Below are 23,134 nucleotides of genomic sequence, written 5' to 3'. Positions count from 1 at the left end.
GAAAATATGTATTAGATCATTTCAGAACAGCCAAAATACAGTTTTGATCAATTAGAAGTGAAGAAACACACAACTTAAAAAAAAAATTAAAATAATACTAGTTTAGCAGGCAATGTTTCAGGCACTAACATTGTATTTTTTCTAAACTTCTGTGGATGACCTATCTTCAGATAACACTGCGCCTTCTTTGATCTGTTATGTGTGAAAAACTGATTATTCTTAAAATTCTATCAGTATTTCAGTTATAAACAATATAAATTGCATGGACTATTTGTTCTCCTCCTTGTGATTATGCACTATAATTCTAGCCACATTAAAACAAAATTCCTCAAAAAAACTCTACAAGCTACTAGCAGACTGCTGTTTTGTACAAACTCATGTTGAATTAACCATTTTATCAGGTCAGTAATGAGGAAGAGATTTAAATTCCTAGAGACTAAAAACATGGCAAGAAAGAGATTGTGGAATTCAAACTGGATATATATATACATGTAGTGTAATACTGTTAGGATGCTGGAACAGACTTCAAAAAAATATTCCCCTCATGATTTCACTTGCAGACAGAAGTTCAAGGTTCAACTTTCTTACAGCCTGAGATTTCAGAGCTGTGCTGTCTGTTGACTGAACGAAAACACAATATGGTTTTTCTTTCTCATTATTTCAGAACAATATTGTTCTATTTCAAGTTACTAAATAGTATTTTTAGAAATCAAATAATTTAAGGTTTCTTTTTTGTGCATGTGTGCGACTGTTACGTTGACTCCAGTAGATGAATTAAATTCAAATTGAGAAGGGAAAAATATTTTCATGCTTAAGGTCTGGAATGCTACGTGACTTGCAATCTGTGTCCACCAAAACTTTTCAGACTGTATTAAGTGCATAAATGTTCAGTGACAGCCTTATACAACAGCCTCTGAATGCTGGTACTGACTCCCTATTGTCTTTTCTGTAATGTATTTCTACGTTGAAAACAACCAAATAATTACTGAAAAACCCAAGTAACTGAGACCTAAATTACTAATCCTGCAGAAAATGAAGCAAATGCCTCCTATGTGATTCACTGTATTCTACACAACCCAGTACGATTGTCTGTTGCTGAAGAATCTTGCTAGTTATATCAGAAGACCTTGTAGAGCTATAAAAGGAAGTAAGTTTTGGTTCATGTTTAAAAAAACCCCACCCCCCCAAAAAAAGCCCTGGCTTGGGGATAGGTAGGACTGCTTCTTACAGCATTAACCCTATAACCCCTGAAGCATAAAGCAAAATCAAAACCTAAACTGTTGTAATGGGAAACTCTGACCACATTCTGAAGTGGATGTGAAAAGTCTGATTCCTAAGAGCAAGCAAGCTGTGTTAAAGCTCCTGCTATAGATTTATTCATGCATGTAAAACCCATGTAAGCTTCTTTCTTTACCCGAGCTTTTAGGCAAAGGGAAAAACAAAAAGGAAAAAAGGAATCTAACAAGAAAAGTGTTAATGAAACCAAATAGCCATTAGTGATTCCAGACAATCTCCGTACGTGGCTGTGGAAGCTCACAGCCTTGGCCGTTCTATGCATTTCATACATGTAAAGGGTATAGGGCAGAAAAAGAAAAGGCAAATGCTGCGTAAAACAAACAGCAGGAAAGCTACAGGCAAGCCTGACGGCCTGATCCTCAACCACACATACATAATGTTGATGAAATACAAAGAATTACTTTGTATGTTGCAGGCACACACACATACACACAACCTGCAGGGCACTCATATATGGATTATAGCAAATACAATTAACCAAAGAATTATCAACATTATCAACAGGTCACAGACTACCTTCAGCTTATGTCACTTTTTAGAACATGAATATCAAGAACTTCAGGAATCATAGATAGTTCAAATTATCTCTTCATATTAACAGTATGCTAATGTTTGCTTCTTGAAATATTAAGTAGTGAAATTTCACCACAGTGTTATCTTGCTTAATCCAAATTCCATTAACTAGTACGAGGAACTTGTACTAAAAAAACCTCCACAACTATTTAATTTCTAATAAATTATTCATCTGAAATAAAAAAACCCTAACCTGTCAGTATGTTCAGCACTCATGAACTGTTATATTTTTCAATCACTACATCAAGTCCATGACCTGATCAGCCAAGTTCTAACAAGAGGCTTTAATAGTGGTGTCTTACATTAAACGTTAATTAAAGAACATAAAACTTATGGGTAAGATGACAAAAGGGCTTTAAATAATGGTAAGATTTTATTTTTTTTTTAAATCACTCAAACTATGTGGTAAGCAAATAACCACATGTGGTTAACCTATGTGGTAAGTATATGTAATTCCTCTTTAGCAAGATCAGGAGATTGAAGCTCTCCATAGCCTAAAATATCCCACAATTTACTAACTGTTACAGTTTTGAAAAAAAGAAAAAAATCCCTTATGAATAAAAACTGATGCAGTACTGCTTGAATTCGCAGACATACAACTGCAAGGTCTCTATCACAGCTTATAGTTTACACATTTAACAATTCTGTTGGGTTTCAAAGGCATTATTCAAAGATCTGAGGCAAGAATGTCACTAAATCATCTCAGTTTCATCTACTGTTGCTTGAGGAGAGGTAAACACAAAAAGGAGTCAACCCTACAAACAAAGAACATCAGAAGACAACAATACTGAGGCAGAACAGTAACCACTGTATCAAAATGAAATTGCCAAGTATTGTAACCAAGACAAGAGTTTCACATTTCAAATAGCTACCAAAGCCAGAATATACTCAGTGATGGTCCAAGAGTGGTGTTTCCTTAGCACATTTTGACCTAGCTGCATATTCTCATTAGTAAGCTCATCCTCCATCCTTGGATTTTGAGTACCCAACAATCAAAATATTTAAGTAGCTGCTACCAGTATTTTTGTTACTCTAGCAGATCATTACCTGCTACGTTCTTAACAGCTATATTATAGGCACAGCTATTTGATTAGTCCTATATAATTAGACTATCAAATACCTTCTCATATATACATGTTTGGATCTGCACTTTTTAATCTTATGACCAACTATGCAGTATAGCTTTACAACTAGCTGTCTAGCTAACTGGGAAGGGGAGGATTTACAAAGACACTAAAACCAATTCACTTACACCTGGGAAAAAAACTGCAAGAAACAACCCTCTAGTCTGCCAAAATTAAACAGATACAAGTATTTCCGTTAATGGTTTCTTGCATTTCAGGATTCTGGCCCAAAATCTGTTCTAAATTATCTTATTAACTTCAGAAACATTAAATATATCTGGTGCTATATTGTCTACTGTATAACCAGGACCATGGCAGTAATATAATCAATAAAAACAGACAAGCAGGGAATCCAACTGGGCTAAAGCACACTGTAAATGGAATACACAAAGATCTAAATAATCTTTTAACAAATCTTTGTTGATTCTCTGATTCAAACATACTCCAGGGTAAATTAACTCCCTACCCCATACTGACCTTCATCTCAGGTACCAAATTAAGGCTATGATGTTGCTGACTTTTTGTCACAATACCTAATTCCCATACTTTTTTTTTCTCCCCCAAGCAACATCTTACTGACCAACAAGCCTTTCTACTGTGCAGAGATAGTTACAAATGAGGTCAATTAGGTGATGAAGCCCAACATCAGATGATATTATGTTTCCTACAGCATTACTAAAAAAAGTATATAACACTTTTTTTTTTTTAACAATCTTTGTATTTCCAAAATTCTGAACAGTTTTTTCTGGCCCTCAAGTTTGGCCTAAGTTAAGCAGCCTTACTTGCTCTTTATGGACTTTCTGAAATCCAGAACTAACTGCGTTCATATTATTCTTGCTATTATTTCTTCTCCTGAAGAAGTACCATGCTCAAACGTTCCTTTGCTAAGATACCGATGAGTGAAGCACAAAGGCCAAAGTACATTTGTCCCTGAGATCAAAGGGCTTCCTTAACATGCTGTGAAACAAAGCCCAGAATTTGAGAGTTTAAGGTTTTGACACAAATCTCATCACCGTGGAGATGAGAGTACTTGAGTCAACACATTACCTACATATAATATATGTTTGATTGCCAAAGGCAGACGTTATTCCCTTTCAGAAAAAAAGAGGATCAGGAGTTCCAAATTTCAGATGAAGCTGTTATCAAGGAAACCTGAAAATTCATGCATCTTATTAATGAAGTACATCATGGTGTATGTGTATTTGTAGTATGTTAATGCTTAAAAGCTTCTACAGTTGTACATGGACAATTGCTATGTTGTATACAAGCCCAGTAAGACAGAAGGAAAGGGAACAGGCTGTAAGCTTGTCTAAGAGACAAGCCAGCATTTGCTCATCTAGTTCAAGGAACTGGTGAAGTCAGCTGTCAGCCAAAAAGTTTAGTGTTTCAACTCTCACTGACAAGTAACTCATTCCCCACAGTAAAGTAACTTGGATAAATCACTAAATTTAAAAAACACCAGAAAAAAGTTGTGAATAATTCAGTAATTTGCTGATTTACACAAATACCTGTTTATAGAAGGTTTGTGCGATTTTCATCATAACCTTTTATGCCTCATTCCTACTTTGATTGTGAGTAGGGAAACCTGAAGGAAGCAATGAAAGTTCAAGATGTCTTTGTGCAATTAAAAAAAGCCCCAGAATCTAAGAGTTCAGAACTACATCTTCAGAAAAAAGCAGTACAGAAATCAAACACAACTCTTCTCTGGTTTGTTTTCAATTCTGATGAGCATGCTGGCACATGCATCAGGAGTTGCAAAATCCAGGCTTTAGAAACAAGCTAGGTTATACAGTCTCCAAAATTTAGTTTTAAATTGGCATGTCAGAAAAAAAAATATAGACATATCTGAACCACTACTGTCTTTCCGTGGCAATGTCTGTTTAGAAGTACTTCAAATTAAGTATATGAATACAGGTTGCAGCATTTACAAAGCTACTGAAAGAATATTACTTCAGCTTTACTTGTCCTGGTTTAGTAATACCCCATGTTAGGAAAATATTTCAAATAATTTAAAAACATGGTCATTATATAGCACTAATGTGAGACAGAAAAGTACCTTGATTAGTTTATCTTGAACTCTAACAAGAGCTATATACACTGTGCTCTGCTGTCACTTCCATAACACTCATGAAGATGTGAGTAATATTTGGATCTGCATGACTGGCAGGTCACCCACGGCAAGCTATCAGCTGTTTGTTCTCAGTGGATGCCTCCGAAATAGCTTTGTTATCTTCTGCAGGTGAGCCTGACTTGTAAATAAGTGTATTACAGAACAGAAACAAAGTTTTGAACTTCCAGTAACTATATGGAACATGATTGATATATTTCACATCAAATTCTGCTGAGGAATCAACAGAATAACAGTTTGAAACCCAAACATCATTCTTCGCTAGAAACAGCTGGAAGCACGAAGTAAACATGTTTTAATCATCTGTTTCAAATGGCACCTACAGCAACTCTGAAAGCACCCAATATGCAAATTGTCTGAAGAAGTTCAATGGAAGGATCAGTACATCCTTTCACCTCACACCGTAGTCATATTTCATGGGCTACTCAAAAGAATAAAATACAGGACTAGAGAGACTTCTGCTTCTTCCTCACACGCACAAAAAAATAATTTCTCTGTAACACTGCCTCTGGAGAGCCACAGCTCCACTAAAACACTGCCTCTGGAGAGCCACAGCTCCACTAAAATAGAAGCTGAAAAAGAAACAGGGCAAGAAACTTACCTAGTATTCCATGAATGAAGCATACAAGCTATTTTCTGTTTTTAAAAACTGAGAATGTTTGGGAATTTTGAAGAATAAGAAATCATATCATTGCAGAATATAAAGCAAGATCTGTTTGCCTGTATGTTTTATTCCAATTCTGCGGTCAGACTAATGTTGCCATTTACATCTGAAATTGCTTTTATTCTAAATATTTCGAGTTAAAATCAAAGCTCTAACATACAATACTTGGAACTTTGATATTAAAATCTGCAATGACACACCTGAAATTTCATCATCTATTAAAAATGTACTAAAATTTATGAAGCCAGAGGGAGGACAGAGAACATAAAAGAGAACTATGAAATGCTTCTTAGCTTTCAGTTCCAAAAAGGTTAGCAATTATTCATGTACCAAAGGGATTTTTTAGCCTATGATACTCTCCAAAACCCAAGCATCTTAAAGTGTATTGTTGTCTAACTTTACTTCATTGCAATGCTACTGCAACCTGTTCATAACACGTCTGCCTGATAAACTGAGAAAATTGAAAAAAAAAGCCCTCCAAAACACATAATATTCTTATAATCAGGTCCTATATTTAGAGACAATGTGTGATATCTGCAGCTTTTTTAAGTTTAGTAATACTGCCAGTGAACTGAGTTTTATGAAAATCTAGTCCAGAAAACAAATTTCAAAGGCGATTTGCTTTTAATTATTCTGTTAACATTTATGAGATATATTTGTAAGAAGGAGATTTCGTGTCTCGATCATGTAATTTTAGCTTTATTTTAGTGAAATTTTCCATTTGACATAAAACCAGTCCGTATAAAAAAATTCCCAAATCAACCCAAAAAGGAGATTTCCCTCAGCAGCTTCACTACTTTCTGAATTTTTAATTGCAGGGTGTTTCACAAGAAAAATTCCCCATAGCAGCTCCCTAAACCCAAGGATAACTAAATCTAAGGTCACTTTAGTACTCTGCTTTCATTCTTAATATTTTTTCTCCTTCTGCCTCCCTGATGATTACAGTGTAACCACTGTATTTAGCGCATAATGTTCTTCCAACATAACTTGGCATGTGCTGTGGGGATTCTTTGCTTCTCCTGTTTGTCTGGAAAAGCAGTCTGAAAAAAAGTCTGCTGGGGGGCAACACAAATCTAATGAAGTACTACAAGAAAAACTGTAGTTCTTCGTCGAGATGAAGAACACTAGAGAAAGAATTGATACATACAGGTGACTGTAGCACCCAACATTTGGAAATTTATTTATTTATTTATTTTTAAATAGGTTATCCGAACTGTGAAGAGTGCTGGTATTTTTTTACTAAATTAGTTGATAAAACTGAAAAATTAAGATAAGCCTTCAGGCTTACAAATTTTCTCAGAACCAGAATAAAAGCAGACATCCTCAAAAATAAAAGAAAGTTATGGTAAAGTATTCTGTCTTTCACTCAATGTGTGAATTATACTATTTGAGCAGAAAAGCAGTTGGTACTTGTGTAATAAATGTTAAAGAGTGTTACCATTTAATCTTTGCCATTATTTCCCACTGAAAAGACAGAGGAAGATTTCTTCCTTTTGGGTAAGCAGCTCAAATTAATGACAGACAGAAAATCCCTGGTGAATCACTTGACAGAGGAACATCACTGTGTCTCGTGGCTTCAATATTTCATGTTCCAGTAAGCTTTTGCTGCTTAAAAAATGTGAAAACCTTGGCCAAATCAGTCCTTTAAGCTCCAGGACATTCTACAATGGATTGACATTTTTTTTAATGTTTGCACTGGTCACTGATGACACCAACTCATTCCTTCTAGACAACGGTGACAGTTCTCATGCAGCAATATGACACTTCTATGCTCTGCATTAAAAAGCAGAAAGGTGTGTTTGTTTTCTTGGAGAAACAAAACAAAATGGAAAAAAAAAAAAACCAACCCAGAACAAGCCAACACACTCTCCTTACTGAAACACTTAGTAATTTATCCAGGGTGACACTGCTTGCTGACATTATGGAGCATCAGTTAACAGAAAACCTCTCTCCAGGGACAAAGGGAAGTCATTACATAGATACGTATATAAAAGCATTTATTACAAAACTCAATACTGCATTTCCAGAATACAAAACAAACTCATGAGGTACTCTTCCTTTCATTTTTATTAACATTTCAGAAAGTAAACTGCCAAGCTGTAACCCCTGGTAGTGTTAATAATGGTATCTAAGAAAGATTTTGGATATCGCTGATTATGTCCTGAAGGAAAAAGTGGTGGTAGAAACAGAGCAGATTGTCCCACTGTTAGAAAGTACATGTTTCTGTAGCAAAACCTAGCAACTGTATCTTCTGGCTAGGAACTCAACATTGCCTCTAACAAAATTCCAAAATCATAGAAGTTCCCAGTGTTACTCCACCTGCCTATTTTCACATTCATCAAGTCAGGACTGCTTGTTTGTTTTTTCTATTTAATCAAGCCTTTTGACAATAGTCATCCTACTCAAAATGAAAACAGATGAGTGCAGAATATCTCCTCTGTATGCTCTATTATGCAAGTGATGGTTACCCATCATCCTGACATCTTATTGATATTTTAAAGACTGATAATTTAGAATCAGTTTGGTTTGTTGTTTGGGGTTTTAGGGAGGGTTGGTTTTTGTTTGTTTCATTGGAACTTGTTTTTCTTTGGTTTGTTTTGTTGTTGGTTTGGGTTTTTTTTAATTCTATTATTATCAGTATGATTAACATTTACAAGGGTTCAGATTAAGCATTTAGATTCACCTACCTCGAGTTACCTGTGCCGTTAACTGGAATCCCCTAACTTTTCCACCAAAAAAGGCAAGAAAAACAAACTTAAGTCTCTCTGAATGTAACTTCTGTCCCAATATCTACCTAGCTCAGTTCAGAGGTAAGATTTCTAAAACCTGACTAAGGACTTAATAGGTTTCCTAATCTAGTGGTTAACCACTATAGCTTAAAGGTCTGCATCACTAATAAAACACTTCAGTATTTAACTCAGAAATTAGTTTATTCTTATCTATGAATGCACAGATATTAAGATTGAGGTATAACTTTAAAAAAGTTAATCGAGGACAGAGAGCTAGATTTTATTTTAAGATAAAGTTGAAAAATACAAAACCACACAGTTTTCAACTGACCTCTTTGTCTGGTGTTAAAGTGCCTTCATCATTCTGATCTGTAAACGAAGATGCCCTGCTTCTGTTGCCAGTTGGTGGAGGGGATTTAGAAGGGACCTACACAGAGATAACATCTATCAACAAGCAATAGTATTAAGTCCATGACCAATTATTCTCTATAATTAACTTCCACACCTACGAACTAGTAAGCCCTGGTCTAGATATTTTTAATGAAAACAACCCCTTCCACACACTATCTGTGACACATTCTACCTTACCACAAAGCGTCCAGAGCCGAATACAGAATGAATCAATCATGAGAGCATGCAACAAAAATTTGTTATTTTCATTATTTCTGACCACAGCCCTCTTAGACCAGACTTGAAACTCAAGCCTTCTAATACTTCAGCAAAATAGTGAAGTTGCTTCACGTTTAATGGTTTTTCAAACTGACAGCGATTCAAGCACTTATGATGGCAGTATGATCTGATTCCGAAAGAAATTAAAACAAACAAGCAAACAGAAAATCCATACAAGAAAAAAAAAAGCTTGTAAAATTTAATATAAATAAATATTTTAATATAAAGTGAAGGATAAAATTACTGATGTTATGATATCAATATGAATTTGATTATTCCAAAATCTGTCACAATTATAGGTCGGAACACTTAACCCCATGTTCCCATCTGAAAATATAATTCAAAAATCCAACATCTGATCCAGTACCAAATAACCATGCACCATGAAAACTCGCAAATCCTGCTAAAAAAATTCACAGCAAAAGTGTTCATGGGGTTTGAAAAACAACAATCTATTCATGTCAACAGCCTATTCAGTTTCACTTATTCCTACTCACTAACCTAATGCCACTGATTTAAAGAACACTGTTTCTAGCACTAACCATAAGGAAGGGAAAGATTCCAAAAGATCATTGCCACTTTCCTACTGTTTAGAAGGAGTATGAGGGCATCTCTTCAATTTGCCCTTAATAAAGTTTTCACTGCTGCATTCAGGCTTATCAATTTCTAGCCATGTCAGTGGCACTAAGCTCTGCAGCACAAATACTCACTATTCTTACAGAACAAACAGAAATATCACATAAATGAAGGCACCTAGAACAGAGCAAATATGATAGCAGAGTTCAGGTGGAAGGGACTTAAAACCTCCATCTGTTCCAACTACCTGACCACTTCAGGGCTGGCCAATAATTAAGAGCATGGCATTAAGGGCAAGGTCCAAATCTCTCTTCAACACTGATTTGGGGTATTGATAACCTCTACAGGAAGCCTCTTCCAAGGTTTGACCACCCTCTCACTAAAGAAATGTTTCCTCATCTCAGGTCTGAACTTCTGAGGGATGCAGCCATTCCTCTGTGCCCTGGCACTGGGTCCCATTATGAAGAGCTCAGCACCTCCCTCTCCATGTCCTATCCTCAGGAAGCTGTAGACAGCAGGGAGGTAGCCCCTGAACAGCCTCCCCTCAAAACTAGACAAATCCAGAGTCCTCAGATGCTTTTCAGAGGACATACCTGCCTTCCCTACCTTTGGTACTCCAGACTCAATGATCCTTATGGCTCCCTTCTAATCCAGTATATTCTATGATTCTACCTAAATGTCCTCTATGTTTGGGGGGTCCAGTTGATGGGATTCCCTACCAGCTGAAGCTCTTGAAGCGTGATGGAAAATATACTCAAGAAGAGAAAACAGTTCAGGACTTCTTTCCACAAACAAGACCTCACTGTAAAGACTGAAGTACAAAAACTGTCTCTCTGCATAGGTAAGGAATGGTCAGGCACTCGGGCATGCTGTCTGTGTCGCTGCAGAGCTCATGCAGAGGGAAGCCAGCCCCTTCCTTTCCCCCAGAGCATCACCAGACCCAAGTGAATGGAGGTGGTATGAAGGGCCTAGAGTGTTTCCATAGCCTGAAGGTACGTGTGGATTTACAGGGATGCCCAGCAGCTGTGTCTGGTACATGACCACCCAGAGCTGGGAGAGCCCCCAGAGCATGCTGGGCGCAGGGACTGCCTGGGAAGAAAGGCCTGCTTCAACCTTGGGGAACAGGCAGAAGCTCCTCATGGCATGGAAACCATCACCTATCCCTGGAGGTGCCGGAGGCTTCAGGCCTTTTCCACTGGAGTGCCATGGCCAGAGCAAGAGAATGCCTTCTGGAGAAGCTCACCATCCTCACCTGCCATGGAGCCAGGGGCAGCAGCACAGCTGTAAGAAATGGGATGTAGGAAAGTGGCAAGGGTCCTGCTGCTTTGCAGCACCTGCTGGTGACCCATCAGGCATCATGGGGGTGATAGGGATTCTTGCCCCCCAGGGTCGATCAAGCTGGGGGCACCTGGCCACTCAGGGCAGCTCCTGAGATGGCTCCAGGCTGAGGGAGAACAGGGCTAGGGCATCTCCTGGGAGGCATGACCAGCCAGTGGGAGGAGGGAGCCGGTCTTGATCACATGCTCAGGGACTAGCTGATCACCAGCTCTGCTGCTGGGGTCAGGAAGGAATTTTCCCCCGGGGCGGACTGGCACTGGTCCCCGGGGGTTTTTTGCCTTCCTCTGCAGCACTGAGCAGGACCCCTTGTCAGGGCCCCTCCGGCCCATCTGGGCTGGCTCACTGCCTGCTGCTGCTCATGCACCACGAAGGTGGCGCCTCACGCCCTGCAGCTGGGGGGAGGAAGGCTTTTTTCCCCCCTGGTGGGCTAATAAGTGTCCCTGGGGGGGGGGGGGGGTTGCCTCCTCCACAACTTTGAGCACAGCCCCTTGCCAGGGCTTCTTTGGGACCTTGTTGCTCGGGGCCTGCTGCTCATGCTCCATGAAGGTGGCCCTCGTGCCCCACATCCGGAGTGAGGAAGGTCTCTGGGCTGCCAGATCCAGCTCCAAGGGAGGCTGTCTTGTCCTCTGTAGCACTGAGCACAGCCCCTAGTCAGGGCTCCCCTAGGCCCTTTTGGCTAGGTTCTTGCCTGCTACTCTGGCACCTCCAAGGTGCCGCTCAGGCCCAACCTCTCTCGGGCTCTCTTGCCCATGGCAGGTTCATAGTGGGAGTAAACTCTGCTCTTCCCTTGGCTCCATTTCCCCAGGAGTTCTTGCTTGTGCATAACAGCCTGGAAGTGCTTGGAAGGGCTCTGGACTTGCTTCACCATCAGGAAGGAGCTGCTGCATTTCCCCTCTGCCTGTGGGCAATACAGGCCCAGGGCAGGCACTTTCAAGGGAGCGTTTTTCATGTGTTACTGGCCAAGCAGCACAGCGGAGCAAGTTTGGGAATGCCAGAAGGATGCTTTTGTCATCGATGGGTGCCATACTTTGGAAAGTATCCCGTGGTACCACACACCACCTCTTTGTTTTGCGTGTGGTCTGTCCAGATCCTCATCTTTCATCTTGTTGCTCTTGAAGAAACCGGGACAGCTCAGCCTCTGTTCTGGCTGCTGCTCTCTGCAGCACTGGGACTTGCCTTTGCCAGGCTGCAAGGGATGTTTTTTCACAGCTGAACACTGCATCAGCCTGCTTCTGTCTTCATGAGGGTGAGCACTGGCTCACAAAAGATGAAAAAAAATAAAAAGAAAATGCAGTTTCCACTTGTGTCCTTTTTGTTTTGTGTCCTTGGAAGTAGTTTTGGAGCTGAAAACCCCTCGCCTTTCAGGGAAATGTGTCATCATTATTCAACTCATTGTAAGCACAGGGAATAGAATGGAATAGCAGAGTTCAGCTGAAAGGGACTTAAAGCCACCATCTAGTCCAACTGCCTGACCACTTCAGGGCTGGCCAAAATGTAAAGCTTGGCATTAAGAGCATTGTCCAAATGCCTCTTCAACACCGACATGGGGCATCCACCATGTTTCCAGGAAACCCATTCCAAGGTTTGACCACCCTCTCACTAAAGAAATGTTTCCTCATCTCAGGTCCAAACTTCTCCTGAGGGATTCACCTTGGAGCCATTCCCCCACATCCTGGCTCTGGGTCCCAGGGAGAACTCAGCACCTCCCTCTCCACTTCACTTCCTCAGGAAGCTGTAGAGGGCAGGGGCGTCACCCCTTCGCAGCCTCCTCTCCAGACTAGAAAAACCCAGAGTCCTCAGGTGGTCATCAGAGGACATGCCTGCCAGCCCCTTCACCTCCTTTGGTACTGTCCTTGGGGTAGTGTCAAGTACTGTAACATCCTTTTTAAGGTGGGGGGCTCAGAACTGCACACAGTACTCAAGGCGAGGCTGCACCAATATTAATTACAGAGGGATGATTGCCTCTTTTGACCCACTGGTAATGCTGTGTCTGATGCACCCCAGGATACAGTTTGGCCTCTTAGCTGCCAGGGCACACTGTACTGCTGACTCCTACTGAGCCTCCTACCAACCAGCACTCCCTAACCTCTTTCTGCAGGGCTGATCTCCAGACTCTCCCAGTTTAATGTGTCATCTGTTACTCCAGCCCAGGTGCCAAATTCAGCATTTTTTTCGTGTTCAATTTCATTATATTTATGATTGCCCAATGTTCCAGTCTATCCAGAGCCCTTTGCAAGGCCTCCTGTCCCTCAAGAGAGGCCACAGCACCCCCCAGTTCAGTATCATCAGCAAACCTGCTAATACTGCATCTAAACCCTGCCTCCAGATCATCACTAAACGGGTTGAACAGAACTGGTCCTACAACTGAACTCTGAGGAACACCACTGGTGACCGGTTGCCATTTAGATGTAGCCCCATTCACTACAACTCTAAGCCCTGCCCTTCAGCCAGTTCTTCACCCAGTACACTGTGCACCTGCTCATCACAGTTAGACAACCTGCCCAGAAGTATGATCTGAGGGACAGTGTCAAAAGCTGTACTAAACTCCAGACCTTCTCCATCATCTGCTGTCCCTTAGTCCACTAGGCAAGTGACCTTATTTTAGAAGGATATTAAATTAGTTAAACAGGACTTTCCCTTTGTGAACTCCATGTTGACTGTGCCTGATGAATGCATTATTCTCTAAATGCCTGTCAGTAGCAGCCAGTATGATCTTCTCCATAATTTTTCAAGGCCCTGAGGTTAGACTAACAGGTCTGTACTTTCCCTGGTCTTCCCTCACACCCTTCTTGTTAACTGGAGTACTACTTGCTAGCTTTCAGTCAGCAGGGACCACCTAAGACTCCTTAAGATGATTGAATCCCGCAGTTAACATCTGCTAGCTCCCTCTGGAATGAATCCCATTAGGCCTCACGGACTTGTGAACATTCAGCTGATACAACTTGTCCTTTACAGTTTCAGTGTCCACAAATGGAACAGTACTGTTCCTGAAGTTATGGTCCTCCAACTCACAGGACAAGGCAGCCCCAGGTGTTAATCTTTAGTAGACTAAGGCACGAAGAACTTTCAATGCCTCCATTTCTTCTTCATCTCTGTTTGTCAGGTGCCCATCTTCAAGAAGTATCAGTCTAACAGACACTTGGAATTTCAAGAGCTTTTTTTTTTCCCCTCCCTGTCAGCAGTTGGAAACTGATGTTCACTCAGCCTGTGAACACAGGTTTTCTCGATACAATAGACATCCATTAGCTAAGCATTCATATGAAAGAAGGAGCCATAGACAGGCCTCCTCAGAAAATGTGTTATACACTTTACCTCCAGATTTAACCCATCTCAGGACAGTAAATTTAGTCTTGGACACTACAAACCAGAGAACAAGTGACAAATTCTAGGTCTCAAAGCAGAATATACAAATACAGCAGAGAGGAGAAGTCTCATTACTACAGAGAATAGGAAAGAAAAGGGTCAAAAATGAATGCAAACAGGAGTCTCATAAAACCAAGAAATGTTAAACATTACAAAAATCTGGTTTGAAAGTATCTCAGCAAATAGTAGTTGAAAGTCCCTATGACAAGAGAATACCCAGTAAATGGAATGCAGTTTAGGTACCTGAATTACTAAAAGCAAGGTAACAAAGGTATATTCCACGTTCTCTCCAAGACTCCAGTACAATTTACAGGCCTCAAAACCTTCTCACTCCTTCCTCATTTACAAAATCTGTTTTCAAATGAGATACAAGGAGTGAGCCGACCAGACCACTTTACTTCTAGGATCAAATTTAAGTTAAATTTCTCTCTAGTATTACTTGAGAGCAATTGTAGAAAAAGAGACACTGTAAGGCAACTATTTTACATGAAAATAAAAATCTACTTTCATTTCCTGCTTTTGCCTTCCCACTTATGTCAACCTGGACTTAGTTACATGATCTCTACTGTTGTTCACAGCATGCCTAGGTGAAAGTATCATTTACCGTAAGCTCCTACGTACGGGTTCATAAGTTTGTCGGTGTTAACTGCCAAATGCAGACTGAACTGTAGCATGCTGTTGGGTGCACATGTGCACTCAGGCTCAGATTTATCTACAAGGAGGATTTTCAGCAAGCACCGACTCTTTAACGTATGCACCAAGTATCTTGACCTAAGTTACAATATTGTATGTGAGGTATCCTAATTTGGCTGCCAGTTATTGAAAATAGTAAGCCTTGCAGTTCAATCTCTTTGCACCATACTGGAAGTTCACCACATGTGTCACTTCAGGACAGCACTCTGCCACTGACAAAAATATACTCAACTTCACAAACTACAGAAAAAACAGAATTTATAACTACTGAAGGGCTTAAAATAAAACTCAACAAGCTACATAAAGCTTCACAAGTCCATTCCCAAAAATGCTTCCCCTGTTTGAGAACTGGTTTAGAAAAAATACCGCATAGCTGAATGTCAGCAGTTTTCAAACCATGGTCTAATACTGAGACTATGCAGTGTCAGATCTCCCAGTGGTTCAAATTACATTCAGATCAAGCCCAGGCAACTGATCGCCTATTTGTTAAATTAATCAAATTATCTGCCCACAGCTTAATATTCACATGATACACAGTTTATACCAGTTTTATTCTTTTAGATTCCAAGACATAACGTATGCTTAACCCAGCAAAAAGCCAGACATGTAGGCAAATGCTATCTTTTGCAGCAGAGAGCTTCCCAATACAAAGTTAACTTGTCAAAGCATTCTACCCAAATTTGAACTAGTAGAGACAGTATATTCACTTCGACAAATGCATGAAGTCATCACAACTTCTGGTTGTTGGTTTGTGGGGTTTTTTTGCTATTGTCACTTTCAGGGCTACTCTGCACCCATATCATATCTCACATGCATTATTACCATCAAAAACCAGCTGGTTTAAGATCCAACACTTTTGTGAAGGTAAATGTTAACAGAAAACCAGCCAATTTAATTATGACTAAAAAAACCCACCCAACCCTGCAAACCTTGCTCTCAGCTCTACACTACATTCTCAACTTTTCCACAGCTAAAAGGAAGAATACAGTGAAAATATGTAGACCAACCCAGAACCGAGAGTGCAAACAAGACAGTAAAAGAAAACGTGCGGCCTCAATCACTACCCAGTACACAGAAAGCATCACCCCTTTGAATGCTTAAGAAGAAACCCGCTGCTCTTTCATTCTGCCTGGCGTTCAGGCAGTAGATGTGTTTTACATTCACAGCCTCTGCGAAGCGGCCCAAGAAAGGAGCAGCCTCAGAAGCCTCAAAGAGGTTCACAGCGCAGGAGGCGGCTCAGTAACAGCGAAGTTGTCTTTGCAAGTTGCAGCGAAGACGCCCGGCACTGACTGCGAGCCGGGGCGCGGCGCTGGCCGGCCCATCCCGCAGCCCTCGGCCGGTCACCACACGCAGGACGCCAAGGCCTGCGCGGCGCGATCCTTTCCTACGACCGGTCCGACCCGCTACCAGCCGGACACCAAGGCCTTCCCGGGCGAAGCGAAGAGCAGCGCAGCCCTGCCCCGCCGAGTACGCCGCCCCTCCGGGTAAAAGGCTGCCGGCGCCCGGCCTAACACTAGAAGCCGCCAAGGGCTCCGTCCCGCCCCCTCACGCAGCGACCCGAAGGACGCTTCCTTCCCCCCGCCCGCGGTCCCTCCTCACGGCCCCGCGGTACCTGCGGCGGGAGAGGGGCGGCGCGTCCGCCCGCCCCGCGCAGCGGTGTCTGCTCCTCACTGATCTTCTGCTTCAGCTTCTTGAACATGGTGGCGGGAGGGGGTCAGGGCTGGCGGCGAGGGGAGCGGGGTACGACTCCCCCGGCCGGTTAGCAGCGCCTTTCACGCTGCGGCGGGGAATTAGGTGACGGTGCTGGAACTGAGCTCCGCTCGCCCCGGCCCGTCGTGGCCGCCGCCGCCGCCTCCTCCTCCTCCTCCTCCTCTCCTTCCCGGATCCCCCCCGCCCCCCCTCCCCACCGCGGAGCAGGTGAACGCCGCTCCTACTGCGCCTGCGTAGCCAACGTGGAGCCCAGCGTTCGGCACGATACGGGGCGCGACGAGGCACAAACTTCCCGAAAGAATTCCCTCCTCCATCCGCCCCCAAGCTCCGGGGGCGGTCACCAGCGGTGTGTCACCCGGACAAGACTGGGCGCTGGGCTCGCGGCGGGGCGGTACCGCTTCCCTCCGCCTTCCTCCTGGCGGCCGCGGGGCGGGAGGCGACACCGTCTGGAAAAAGCAAGGGCGGAGTGGAGAAACTACCCGCCCCGCTGCCATCAGCTCTCCTCTTTTTCGTCAGGAGGGAGGGGAGGCGGAGCGATACAGGCTAGCGCTACGCCCGCTGCCGTCAGAGGTACCGGGCCGTCGTAACCGCGCGATGCGCTACCCTAAACCTCGCCACCCAGCGGGGGGGGAGGCAGGTGCCTCACGGAGCCACGAAGGGAGAAGGTGCGCCCCAACCTCCCCCTTCCCCTCTGCGGGCAGGGCCGTGGGGGGAGCGGGCGTGGGGACCCGCACCTGCGCCTGGGGAGAGGGAGGTAGCGGGGATCCGGTGGCTTGGGGTGGGGTTTTTTTCCCCCGATGTTTTGGTTCCGTAGCTTCTGCTCTCCGGATGGCCAGGCGAGCGATGACAGATACATCACTTAGGCCTCTTTCGGGGGTATGGCCAACCGGTGCGAAGGCTTCATTTGTGAGAACGACAGGAGTAAGGATTTGGCATCCCTTGCGTGACGCAGCCCCTCTGTGTGGGCTAGTGACAGACGGCCTCATGCGTGAAGTGTTCACAAGCCAAGGAATCGGGCACCTTATTACTACAAGAACTTAGGAGAGCTTCTGACTAAATAAACCCCAACAATGAACCGCCCAGAAACTGATTTTTGAAACTGACTGACAACCAGCCTGCTGATAGGAAAGCCGCCTTGCTTTCCTTGCTCCTGAAACCTTGAGTGCTCCTCTGCTTGTAAATCTGAGGTACACGGCTTACAAACAGGGTACCATTGAAGGTGGAAAAGCACTGTTTGCCACCATGGTGGTTATTCTTTGAAACTAGAGGGGAAGGGTTCTTGGGAGTGTTAGGTTAGACCTTGTGGGTTAATTGCCCTGGTTGGATGGGACTGGTGCACATGTTCAGTCCCGTCAGTGTGGACACAGGGTGCCTGCAGCAGCTGGCACTCGTTCTCCAACAAAGGAACCATTTTGAAACTTGCCATGTTGACAGTGATGTTTTATGAAGGCTAGGCATATATTATGCTATTTGCAAGAAGCATTGAATCGTGGTCTTCTGTACAGCACCACACTAGGGAGGCTGTATGTGGTAATCACAAAGCTCCATAAGTGTTAGCACTGGAATATGCTCTGGTCATCTTTAAGCAATTTGATGAAAAATGTGGATAGAAAAACAACCCTAAACCCCACCCAAACCAAACAAACGCCTCCCCCCAAAAAACCTAAGATATATCTACAGTAAATAAACTGCACTAAGTTCTTTTTTTTCATTGTTGCATTTTTTTTAAAAAAAGTAACTTTCAGCAGTCTGTTTAACTGTAGATAAACTGAGATTGGTAATGATCCTTTCCTTACATTCTTGTTAAGACTACTATGGATACATCAGATGGTAACAGTGACTAGCAACTAGTGATTTCTCGTGGAACAACTGTTGATTTGGAACACCTAAAAAGCTAGTCTGAACCTACAAGCCGTAACAGATAAATGTTTTGAAGGTTTTCATGTTCTTTTTTCTATGAGCTTGAAACGAGGTATAAGGTAAAGCATCCAGGACTAAAGGGGAAAAAACACCTGAATAGCAGCAGTGTATGAGGAAATGAGATAAAATGGGCAATTAAGTTTACTACAACCATAAAAAGCAAATATTCTCTCCTTCAGTCAGGAAGCCTCTGTTCCCACTGAATATGACATGCAGCAGCACGGCTGTGCAATTCAGAGGTTAGCAAGCAAGGGGGGGCCATCGCCTGATGAATGCCTTGGGAAACCCTCTTAACAGCCTTCAGTCTTCCAACAAATCCGTGATTCTCTCGCGCCTCTTTGCTCTGTTACAAATGCTAGCTCACATTCCCTTCTTCAGCATCCGCAGATCACACTAATTTTAAACCTAAGTCACTAAATGTAGCCTGCAAGTTGGATGGATAGATGCATGATTCAAAGGACACAAGCTCCTGCATCTATCAAACAGAAAAGCAGAGCTTGGTTAATTCTTTCATAAAGTCTGCCCAACACACACACTCACAAAAAGTGCTCTGTGTTATTTCCTTGGAAAATTTAAAGCTTGAGATAATATATTCTGACTTTGACATAGTGCAGATGTTTTCAGCCGCTGCAGAAGAGAACAAATACAAGACTGAAAATCATGATAAAAGTTATCTTTTCCTAAATAAATTCTTAGTTACTGCAAAAGATGATAAGGTGATTAACTGGAACTCTGTTAATGGGGCTGCAATAATACTAACCCAACACAGTAATCATATGGCAGTTAGGTATTTTCCAAGGGATGTTTTTACTGCAAGGTTTTTTTGGTGTGTAAATTTCAATATAAATAATCACCTCCCATTCTCCACAGGAGGTGTCTAACCTGGGCTCTAGGGACAGGCGAAGTAGTATTTGTATGTATTATTTAATCATATGTAGATTGGTGGCATTTAAAAAAAAAATCAAGGACAGTGTGAATTTCTGTGCTTTTGAGTTGGTACAACCCAGTGATGCTTTGTGAGACACAGCTGTACCTCTAGTGTTGCTTAGATAATGAAGTGGTATCCCACATTAAGTGGTAGTATAAGAATTCTGAAGATATATATATGATAACTCCACAAAATGCCATCATAAGCATATCAAAGGGCAAGTTTGATTCAAACACATTGCCATACACAAAGCATTTACTCTAAATCCCACATAAGTCCTGGGACAAATGTGTGGAACCATATTCTCTCTCTCTCTCTCTCTTTCTCTCTCTCTCACACACACACACACAAGGTGTCAAAATCCCTTCCTTAACTGAATACCTTATTCCTAGGGGGTCCATTTGATCTTAGTTAACTAACTTAGTTAGTTGCTAACTTAGTTGCTTTCTAGTTGTTATCACCCTTGTCTGCAAAGAAATAAGGCCAATGCAGAGTCCTGAGATCTCGCACAATTCTTTGACTTGAGAAAACTGTTATTTAAAAGGAAGCGACTACCAAACTGCTCCGAATGCTCTAATTAATTGTGATATTGCATCTTCATCTGTTGACATGCGTGACATCAAATTAAACTCAAATTATCAAATTGTTCTCTGTTTTCCACTGCTTGTTTCAGAAAGGCCGGAGACATTTGATTTGGCTTGACGAAACTAGGCACAGCTCATAGCTATGTTTAATATTTAATACAAAATATTCCTTACTGAATCTGTAATTCAAAGCATTTATTGATGAGTGTATCTATTAAAATGGATCACTTACCTTCTAAATGGCAAAATACAAGGTTTACAACTACCCAAAAGAAACTCTGATGCTTACAACTGAGGTATTACAATGTTACATTTACAGAGGCAAAAAACTACTTACAAAATATGACCACAAAACAGGGACAAGTCTTTACAGCAGCATTTTGGTAATTTGCTTCAAACCACCTGGCCTCAACTTGTCCTCCAGCACCTGAAACTACATTTGGAGAAATGCCTGTGGGAGGTAGGACAAAAGAGATGCTGAGTTGATGGGGAATGGCTCAGTATTAAACTGCATTCTGATGGTTAGATGGACATTATTTCTGTTATCCGAAAGCTCAGCTCTAGAAAGATACTAGCAGTTGTACAGGTTTCTCTGGTACTACAGCAGAAAGACAGCCAGGTTGGCATAAAAAGAGCAAGACAACCATGTCATCCATTATTCTGTCTGGCTAGATTAAAGGATTTTAAGTCAATTTGAGTATTATTTCTAACACTGCCAGGCCCTTCTTATGAAACCAGAAGCCATAATGTAAGCTTCGTATCCTGATTTAGCAGCAATTTGCATGCAACCGAAGAAGCTCAGTTAGGGTGTCACTGTTTACTAAATAATTTACAGTATAATTTTTACTCTGAGGATTTTTCATATTAAATGCACATGATATTTATTCACAGCAGTGCTACACTGAATTACTTAGAAGAGGTGAAGGCCAGACCCTGTGCTCAGGCAGGAGGGCCCTACTTGGGTCAGAAAACACGGAACTCATGGAAACACTAAGATGTAACTCTATCTCCTACCAGGAATGACTAGAGACATGTTACTTAGTCTTTGATTTCCAAGCGTAAAGAGTCGTGTCTTGTTCTTCTATTACACTACCTTATTCATTTCATCCCTGTAACTATCCCAAATAGTAAGAAATGTTATTTTTACATCATTTAGCTACTTAGGCCTCTGTTCAACTCAATCTTCCGACATAAAATGCCACAATCCAAAGCACCAAAATAATCTTGCAGTTAGGACACTGAGAGAACAGAAAAGACCCGTTATGGTCAGGAAGAGTGTTGCAAACACTTACAGTTTCATAGTTATACTATAAATATGCCCACAAATACTTACAAGGAAGGCGTAACTTCCTTTTGGCTCTGCTCAGATAGTGTAAGAAAGATAACTCTTCACTTGCTGTCATAACACATTAACCACTGCCATGCCATTACATAGTTCTTGTGTCTGTATAAAGCACAATCCAACAGTTTGCACTGAAAATGTTTCATGCAGTATTTTCTCCTCTTTCTCATGTAATAAATATGGCTTTCTTCAGGTTAATAAAATTAAACCCAGTATGAAGCTTCATACCTACCTTAAATTTATTGTTTGAAATATTTTTCTAGATATTTTATCCTTTATAGTCTAGCAGTCCAAACATTTGCTAGTCGATTAGGGACAATACTACATACTACGGGTAAGATCAGATTTTGTTCTTGCCAACCTCTGTTACAGGCTTTTAATTTCTTACAGCTATGAACAACATCAGAAAGTCTCAGTAAGTAATAAATCAATGACAAGACATGTGGGGCTTGTTGGGCTTGGGGGTGGGGGTGGGGGTGTCTTCTGGTGTGGTCTATGTAGCATGCTCAAGCAGGAGCCACGCAGGAAGGTTAGGTATCGGAAGGTAACTACAGACTAATTTATATTAAATAACAAACCACTGTGAATAAGGCTGCTTTAGTTTCTGTGGTCTGAGTAATCTAGAGTACACAGTGCATACTTCTAAAACATACTCTTGCTGCCAGCACCTTACACCCTTCAAAACAGCCAGGAAGATACCAAGCAGTTGTAGAAGTGACTTCTCTCATCTAAGCAGCCTGAAATTCTTCCGAATCAAGGTGGTACTTCTCTGCAGTTCAAAGGAGAAATTGCTGCTTCAGCTGCAATACCTAGTCTTCAAAAGCAAAACTGGAAAAGCAGATTTCATACAGGTAAACATAGCGGTTGCTCAACACGAGCCTCAGAGCAAAGAGAACATAGGCCATAGACCACAAAGACAATCCACAGCAGAGGTACGGGTACATGAAGAGTCTTCAATTCACTTTTTGTCCACAAGCAAATGCAATTTCTGAATTAAGTTCAAAATTTATACTTTTTGAAAAGGTTTTTTTTCTTTCTTCACTGAATTACATATAAATAAATCCAGTTGCATCATTCATGCAGAGAAGCCCTAAATTGACTAAAGCAGAAAGGATCAAGTCAAAAGCTTTGGTGTGAAGGAATTAATGGAGAGTCCCCTTACGCTTGTTTCAGATCACCCCTGCAGAGTAGAAATTTAACTGTCATGAAATAAACTCATTAATGACAACTAGTATTTTTTACTTCTAGTTAGGGAAACTGATTTCATTTTTGCTGGAGTGAAAGAACTTTTTTGTTTAACACAAAGACTGCTCAAAAATGAATGGCAAAAAATAGAGCCAGTACATAAAACAATGGCCTCTAAGAAAAGCTGAGATGAATTTCAGCACAATGGCACCTTTACAACGTTTTTCTTGATCCAAATAACTTCTGGAGTAACATTTTACAAAACATTTCTCTGTAGCCATTCTGGATGCTACTCCTTCAAATCTGACAAAG

General features: G+C 41.6%; 1 protein-coding gene across 1 annotated transcript in view; it reads right to left on the bottom strand.

Moving 5' to 3' along the window:
- GOLGA4 (golgin A4) overlaps positions 1-16,852 on the bottom strand; it is a gene marked incomplete at its 5' end in the record, with an annotated part of 70,226 nt that extends 53,374 nt beyond the window's left edge. The window contains 2 exons of the mRNA XM_084280279.1: positions 8,846-8,941; positions 16,766-16,852. Coding sequence (XP_084136405.1) covers positions 8,846-8,941; positions 16,766-16,852 — 183 coding nt within the window. The remainder of the gene's footprint in view (positions 1-8,845; positions 8,942-16,765) is intronic.
- Positions 16,853-23,134: the final 6,282 nt, after the last annotated feature.

The sequence above is a fragment of the Gallinula chloropus genome (assembly GCF_964237585.1).
Source record: "Gallinula chloropus genome assembly, chromosome: 2".
In the NCBI taxonomy this organism is placed as follows: Eukaryota; Metazoa; Chordata; class Aves; order Gruiformes; family Rallidae; genus Gallinula; species Gallinula chloropus.
The sequence above is the reverse complement of the archived record's forward strand: the minus strand, read 5'-3'. Positions and strand labels throughout refer to the sequence as shown.